This window comes from Pristiophorus japonicus, chromosome 10 (genome assembly GCF_044704955.1).
Source record: "Pristiophorus japonicus isolate sPriJap1 chromosome 10, sPriJap1.hap1, whole genome shotgun sequence".
Lineage (NCBI taxonomy): Eukaryota > Metazoa > Chordata > Chondrichthyes > Pristiophoridae > Pristiophorus > Pristiophorus japonicus.
Window position 1 is genome coordinate 40,900,237 of NC_091986.1, and position 8,605 is coordinate 40,908,841.

The window sequence follows — 8,605 nt, forward strand, 5'->3', positions numbered from 1 at the left end:
TTCGCTGCCACACCCTCAATAACAAGAATGTCCTTCCTCAGGTTAGGAGACCAAAACTGTACACAATACTCCAGGTGTGGCCTCACCAAGGCCCTGTACAACTGTAGCAACATCTCCCTGCCCCTGTACTCAAATCTCCTAGCTATAAAGGCCAACATACTAGGGGATTTGAGCATAGGAGCAGGGAGGTCTTACTGCAGTTGTACAGGGCCTTGGTAAGGCCTCACCTGGAATACTGTGTTCAGTTTTGATCTCCTAATCTGAGGAGGAACGTGCTTGCTATTGAGGGAGTGCAGCGAAAGTTCACCAGACTGATTCCCAGGATGGCAGGACTGACATGTGAGGAGACTGGATCGACTGGGCCTGTATTCACTGCAGTTTGGAAGGATGAGAGGGAATCTCATAGAAACATATAAAATTCTGGCAGGACTGTACAGGTTAGATGCAGGAAGAATGTTCCCAAAGCTGGGGAAGTCCAGAACCAGGGGATACAATCTAAGGATAAGGGGTAGGCCATTTAGGACTGAGATGAGGAGAAACTTCTTCACTCAGAGTTGTTAACCTGTGGAATTCCATACCGCAGAGAGATGTTGATGCCAGTTCGTTGGATATATTCAAGAGGGAGTTAGATACGGTCCTTATAGCTAAAGGGATCAAGGTGTATGGAGAGAAAGCAGGAAAGGGGTACTGAGGTGAATGATCAACCGTGATCTTATTGAATGGTGGTGCAGGCTCGAAGGGCCGAATGGCCTACTCCTGCACCTATTTTCTATGTTTCTATGATATTAAGGGAATCAAGGGATATGGGGATAGTGCAGGAAAGTGGAGTTGAGGTAGAAGATCAGCCATGATCTCATTGAATGGCACAGCAGGCCCAAGGGGCCGAATGGCCTACTCCTGCTCTTAATTCTCATGTTCTTATGTAACTGAAGTCCCTCATCCCTGGAACCATTCTTGTAAATCTCTTCTGCACTCTCTCCAAGGCTTTCACATCTTTCCTAAAGTGCAGTGCCCAGAATTGGCCACAATACTCCAGTTGAGGCCGAAACTGTTTTTTTATAAAGATTCATCATAACTTCCTTGCTTTTGTACCCTATGCCTCTATGTGTGAAGCCCAGGATCCCTTATGCTTTTTTTAAACCGCCTTCTCAACCTGCCCTGCCACCTTCAACAAATTGTGCACATATAAAAGACTTGCATTTATATAGTGCCTTTCGCGACCACCGGACGTCCCGAAATGCTTTACAGCCAATGAAGTACTTTTGGAGTGTAATCACTATTGGAATATGGGAAACACAGCAGCCAATTTACACACATGCGATAATGACTAGACAAACTGTTTTTGTGGTGTTGATTGAGGGATAAATATTGGTCTGGACACTGGGGTTAACTACCCTGCTCTTTGTGATCTTTTACATGAACCCGAGAGCAGACAGGGCCTCGTTTTAACATCTTATCCGAAAGACGGCACCTCCGACAGTGCAGCGCTCCCTCTGCATTGCACTGGAGTGTCAGTCTATGTCAATGTCCTCTTGAAGTTTTTCACTATCCTCCTCACTGTTCACTATACTTGCAAGTTTTGTGTCATCTGCAGATTTTGAAATTGTGCCCTCTACACTCAAGTCTAAGTCTTTAATATATAAAGAGCAGTGTTCCTAGTACCGACTCCTGGGGAACACCACTGTACACCTTCCTCCAGTCCGATAAACTACCATTCACCACTACTCTCTGTTTCCTGTGACTTAGTCAATTCCATATCCAGGCTGCCACTGTCCCTTTTATTCCACGGACTTCAACTCTGCTGGCAAGCCTATTATGTGGCACTTTACAAACGCTTTTGGAAGTCCATGTACATCACATCAACCACATTACCCTCATCAACCCTCTCTGTTACCTCATCAAAAAAATAATACCAGGTAGGACTGGGAGGTCCCTTCCCTGCAGGACATTAATGAACCAGGTTTTTAAAATGACAAAACAGCAGCTCGGTCATTTAATCTGGTGCCAGATTTTAAGTCAATTTTGCAACATGCCAGTGCAATTTTGACTCAACTTCTGGGTTGTTAATCCAGTACCATAACCAATCAATCGTGCTGGATTCGCAATATTAAGGAGTATTTTTTTTCCTCTTTCAAAAATATATATACATAAAAAAGCAAGCCAGCAATCAACAGCTTAAGAGATTGTGGAATCACAGATCAAGCAATGCCTCAATTTCAAAATTCTCATCCTGGTTTACAAATCCCTCCATGACCTCGCCCCTCCCTATCTTTGTAATCTGCTCCAGCCCCACAACCCAAGATGTTTGTGCTCCTCAAATTCTTCACTTTTGAGCATACCTGATTATAACTGCTCAACCATCGGTGGTCATGCCTTCAACTGCCTGAGCCCCAAGCTCTGGAACTCCCTCCCTAAACCCCTCTGCCTTTCTACCTCTTTCCTCCTTTAAGACGCTCCTTAAAATCTACCTCTTTGACCAAGCTTTTAGTCATCTGCTGTAATTTCTTCTTATGCAGCTTGGTGTCAAATTTCTTTTATCTTTTAATACTCCTGTGAAGTGTCTTGGGATGTTTTACTACGTTAAAGGCGCTATATAAATACACGTTGTTGTTGAATTTCATTTCAGTGAATATAGCTCCCTCCACATTTCCATTAAACGACAGTCACCTGATTAGTTTATGGTACCCGATTGGCGCAGAAGTTACATTTGCCTCCAGATTTTGCATTTCAGAGAAATTATGTGAAGTGCCTTGATACACAAATATCACTTGAACTGAAGTGCCGCTTTGATAACTTAATGTTAAGCTTTACTATAACTTATCCCTGCATAATGTTACATGGCACAAAAAGCAGCTCTTATTTGATAGATAAGCCAACTGCTTTACAGACCAGTCACGATTATAACGCAATTAATTTTTGCTCCAAGTTCCAACAGTAGTTAAAATAAATAAGTCAACTACCCCAAAAGGATTTTTAAAAAGTGGCTGAAAAAGGTATTATTGAAACCACAAGGTGGTGTTTTATTAGACAACTAAAGCCACAAGAATTACAAAGTTATCCTCAGGGTTTATGCCCACGCTGGTAAGAACTTTAGTGTAAACACATTTACATTTTTGACACAATTTCCAGCCCTGAAATCCAACAGATTAGCAGCTCGTGTACAGTATTGTTCCATCTTAAGAATTTCAAAAATTCAATACCACTCCAAATAGGCCCAAGCTTCCTTTCCCTGTTAGTTTCATCAGCACAAATATTAAATTTAAACTCTTTTTGGGATACTTGATCCATTCACCACAAAACCTTCAAAGACAGCTTCTAAATGGTTTTCAAAGCACTTGGAACAGTTTATTTCTGCAGTTGTTTCCCCCTGAAACACTTTCTTTACTAAATTAGATCAACATGAAGATTTATTCAGACATTAGTCTATGCAAAAACCCTTTCGGTGTGTATGTAAAATGACTGAACCAATCATTCAACTCTTCAGTCCTTTACGCCAAAGGTTCAGCCATTCTCCCATAAATTCCAGCTCGTCAAGATATAAAACAAATCCTCAATATTCATTGAGAAAACCAAGTGTTCCCAGAGTTAAACTTTCTGTAATGGGTACTTCATTTTTGAAGTAAACGGTCACAAACATTTGTCCATCCTGAAAAACATTACTGCAATGCATCGCTGAAGTCCATCATTGATAACTTTCACTGTCTCGATCTCAAAAACCTTGTTCTCTTTCACAAAACTCTCGAACAGATGAATTCCCCCACCCACCCCAAAGTAATGGGCTTTACTGGCCAAATAAACCTTTCCTCTTTCAGAAAGCAAGCTCGAAAGCGTGTCGTGCAAAGCATGGTAGCAGTCTGGATTGTAAATAGTCTCGGATGTCAGAATCACGTCATACTTGAAAGAGCTATTGCTGCCATGAACTTTACTGAAGTGGGACCATTCCCCCGAAAAGAACCGGCAGCGGGAAAGCATCCCCGGTTTAGGAGACGAGGGTGACTCCCTGTCTTTGCTTCGTTTTCCAGCGGGCTCGTGTCCGTCCACATTAACTTCAACCATGGGCTGTTCCTTCCCACCTGGAGACGCAGGGTCTTTGCTTCGTTTTCCAGGTGGTCCGTCCTCATCATCTTGGACCTCGAGCCGTCGGTTCCCACCCGGAGATTCCTCGTCTTTGCTTCGATTTCCTGGTGATACGTTGTGTCGGTCCTCATCATCTTCGCGCTCAGGCCGTGCCTTCCCACCCAGAGTGTCTTTGCTTCGTTTTCCAGGTGGCCGGTCATTCCCGTCCTCGAGTGTGTGCCGTTCCTCCCCGCCTGGAGGCGGCCCACTCCCCTCGCTCAAAGCTACGTTGGGGATGGTGACCCCCTCGATCACTGCTGCGTTGTAGTCCTGGAAATGGACCTCGGCCGCCCGCTGCCTTAAGGCGGCAATGCCCAGCAGCCCGGCCCCGCAGCCCAGGTCCAGGACCCGCCGGCCCCGCAGCTCAAGCCCGCCCAGGTAGGCGAGCAGGTCGTAGGTGCATTCCCAGACCTTCCGCCCTCCCTCGTAGAGCCCGGGGACGCGGTCGCAGCCAGGGGGGACGGCGCCGGAGGGCTCGCCCTGCCCCTCGGGGCGCGGGCCGAGTGCCATCCCCCGCGCAGAAACGTGCTTGGTGCCAAGGCACTCGATGCCAAGGTGTTCGGTGCCGGGGCCGCCTGATGCCACAACCAGCTCCAGCTCCTCCGCCATCTTATTGTCCAGCAGTCTGGCCGCCTGCTCCCGTCCCACCCGGTGCTCCCGCAGGCCGGGCCCACATGGCTGGCTCCCCCGGGCCTGGCCCTCAGTGCTTCCGGCCCCGGGGACCGGGTGCTCGGGGCCTGTGGGGATGGCGGAGGCGCTCCCTGTCGCCGCCGGACTGAAGTTAAAATTGAATTTGAATTCCATGCTCGCGCCCACCAGCAACCACCACTTCCAACGCCCGCGCTCCTCTGATCATGCGCATCACCTTCGTTCTCAGCCAATCAACACACGGTATCCAACGCCCGCGCTCCTCTGACCATGCGCATCACCTTCGTTCTCAGCCAATCAACACACGGTATCCCACGCCCGCGCGTGACGTTGGCCTGACGATCCCCACCACCTCCTTCGCTCTCAGCCAATCGGCGCGCGTGGCTGATTCCTGACCCCCCCCCCCGCCCCGCCCCGCCCCACTCTCACTCTCTCTCAGCCAATCGCTTAATGTTTATCGCACAAACCCCCGCGCTGGCCCGCACGTCACGTTTGACTGGCCGCACCCCTTTCCGCCTCGCGCTCTCAGCCAATCAGTGGGCTGGATCGGGATCGCACGTCAGCCAGCCGGCCTCCCCGTGACGCAATTCAGTCCACCGCGCCACCCCCGTTTTCCTCTCTCAGCCAATCGGCGGGCTTCATGCCGCACCGGCATCTGCGCATGATGTAATTCAGTCCACGCCCACTTCAACCTCACCCACGTTTCCCTGACCACGCTGACACACACCCCCATTTCTCAGAGCGTCGGATTGCACGCGCGCGCGCAGACTGGGCGCCGTCCGGCGGGTGGGAGGTTCGAGATCCGCCACAGCGGGTCTGCTGTCAGTGGCCTGGGAGAGTGAGCCCTCTCCCTGAGGGATTGCAGTATGCAGCCAGCTAGAAGCAGCAACCATTTTCATTTGTATCGAGGCAACACTTAAGGTGCTTCATAAACAATGACATCTTGTATTATGTTGACAACTTGGTCAGAATTGGAGGAGCGCAGCGATCTTAGAGAAAGAAAGACTTGCATTTATGTAGCGTCTTTCACCACCTCAGGATGTTCCAAAGCACCTCGCAGCCAATAAAGTATTTTTTGAAGAGAAGTCACTGTTGTAATAAAAAGTCTCGACCACCTACTTTTGTAGTGTAGTCACTGTTGTAATCGGAATCGCAGCAACCAATATGTGCACAGCAAGCTCCCGCAAACAGCACTGTGATTATAATCACAGAATTTGTTTTTAAGCGATGTATGAGGGATAAATATTGGCCTTGGATAACTCCCCTGCTCTTTGAAATAGTGACATGGGATCTTTTATGTTCAGCTGGAAGGGCAGACGGGGCCTCGGTTTATCATCTCATCCGAAAGGTTCCACCTCCGATATTGTAGCGCTCCTTCAGTACTGCACTGGAATGTCAGCTGGATGTTTGTGGTTAAGTCTCTGGAGTGGGAGACAACCTTCTGAATCAGAGGCAAGACTGTTACCCACTGAGCCACAGCTGAAAGTACAAGAAGAACAGCGGCTGAGCCAAAAATAGAGAGATTAGAAAGGGATGACCAAAAGCTTGGTTAAAAAGGTAGGTTTCAAGGAACCTCTTCAAGGAGAAAATGATGGAGGGATTTAAGGAGGGAAAGTTTAAATATATATCGATTGACCAATAATTAGCATTGATCCCAGGTTGCTGATAGGCCTCAGCTAAAATATTGTGTCCAATTCTGGGCACCAGATTATAGGATCTCCATGCTTGCCTCAGCTCATCCGCTGCTGAAGCCCTCATCCATGCCTTTATTACCTCTCGACTTGACTATTCCAACGCACTCCTGGCTGGCCTCCCACATTCTGCCCTATGTAAACTAGAGTTGATCCAAAACTCGGCAATGCCTCAATTTCAAAATTCTCATCCTTATTTTCAAATCCCTCCATGGCCTCGCTCCTCCCTATCTCTGTAATCTCCTCCAGCCCCACAACCCCCCGCCCCCCCTAGATGTCTGCGCACCTCTAATTCTGACCTCGAGCATCCCTGATTATAATCGCTCAATTATTGGTGGCCGTGCCTTCCATTGCCTGGGCCTCAAGCACTGGAACTCCCTGCCTAAACCTCTCTGCGTCTCTAACGCTCTTTCCTCCTTAAAACAACAACTTTTATTTATATAGCACCTTTAACATAGTAAAATACCCCAAGGTGCTTCACAGCAGTGTTATAAGACAAAACAAATACATTTGACACCGAGCCACATAAGAAGAAATTACAGCAGATGACCAAAAGCTTGGTCAAAGGGGTAAGTTTTAAGGAGGAAAGAGAGGTAGAGAGGAGGAGAGGTTTAGGGAGGGAGTTCCAGAGTTTAGGGCCCAAGCAGTTAAAGGCACGGCCACCGATGGTTGAGCAGTTATAATCAGGGATGCACAAGAGGGCAGAATTTGAGGAGCGCAACATCTCGTGGGGTTGTGAGGCTGCAAGAAATTACAGAGATAAGGAAGGACGAGGACATGGAGGGATTTGTAAACAAGGATGAGAATTTTTAAATCGAAGCGTTGCTTAACCGGGAGCTAATGTAGGTCAGCGAGCACAGGGGTGATGAGTGATCGGGACTTGGTGCGAGTTAGGACACGGGCTGCTGAGTTTTAGATGACCTCTAGTTTACGTCGGGTAGAATATGGGAGGCCAGCTAGGAGTGTGTTGGAGTAGTCAAGTCTAGAGGTAACAAAGGCATGGATGAGGTTTTCAGCAGCAGATAAGCTGAGGCGGTGGGGGGGGGGGGGGGGGAGGGAATCCAACGGAGGTGGAAATAGGTGGTTTTAGTTATGCCGCAGATGTGTGGCCGGAAGCTCATTTGACCAAGCTTTTGGTCACCTGCGCTAATTTCTACTTATGCGGCTCTGTTTCAAATTTCTTATCTCATTATGCTCCTGTGAAGCACCTTGGGATGCTTCATTACGTTAAAGGCGCTATATAAATGCAAGTTGTTAACATAGAAACATAGAAAATAGGTGCAGGAGTAGGCCATTCGGCTCTTCGAGCCTGCACCGTCATTCAATAAGATCATGGCTGATCATTCCTTCAGTACCCCTTTTGTTATGTATTCAACCAGCATTGTAACCCATGTATAATCTGACCTAAGTTGTACACTGTGAGAACAATGACCACTAGGTGGGAGACACTCCTAACCTGGACCTTCAGGTATAAAAGGGGAAGCTCCACCCACCTTCAACACTTGAGTGCTAAGGAATAAAGGACAGGTCACAGACTGACCTTCTCTCAAGCATGGGCTTCGTGTGCATTTACACTGTATAGTAAGGACGTATCACCTTTCCTGCTTTCTCTCCATACCCTTTGATCCCCTTAACTCCCTCTTGAATATATCCAATGAACTGGCATCAACAACTCTCTGAGTGAAGAAGTTTTTCCTCATCTCAGTCCTAAATGGCCTACACCTTATCCTAAGACTATGTCCCCTGGTTCTGGACGTCCCCAACATCGAGAACATTCTTCCTGCATCTAACCTGTCCATTCCCGTCAGAATCTTATATGTTTCTCTGAGATCCCCTCTCATTCTTCTAAACTCCAGTGAATAAAGGCCCAGTTGATCCAGTCTCTTCTCATATGACAGCCCAACCATCCCTGGAATCAGTCTGGTGAACCTTCGCTGGACTCCCTCAATAGCAAGAACGTCCTTCCTCAGACTAGGAGACCAAAACTGAACACAATATTCCAGGTGAGGCCTCACTAAGGCCCTGTACAACTGCAATAAGACCTCCCTGCTCCTATATTCAAATCCCCTAGCTATGAAGGCCAACATACCAGTTGCCTTCTTTACAGCCTGCTGTACCTGCGTGTCCACTTTCAGTGACTGATGAACCAT

At 47.8% G+C, this 8,605-nt stretch overlaps 1 protein-coding gene across 1 annotated transcript; it reads right to left on the reverse strand.

Moving 5' to 3' along the window:
- Positions 1-2,996: 2,996 nt before the first annotated feature.
- Positions 2,997-4,977, reverse strand: mettl18 (methyltransferase 18, RPL3 N3-histidine). Its single transcript, XM_070891394.1, has one exon. It carries the CDS (start codon positions 4,918-4,920, stop codon positions 3,628-3,630), a length of 1,293 nt encoding a protein of 430 aa, XP_070747495.1. The 5' UTR covers positions 4,921-4,977; the 3' UTR covers positions 2,997-3,627.
- Positions 4,978-8,605: the final 3,628 nt, after the last annotated feature.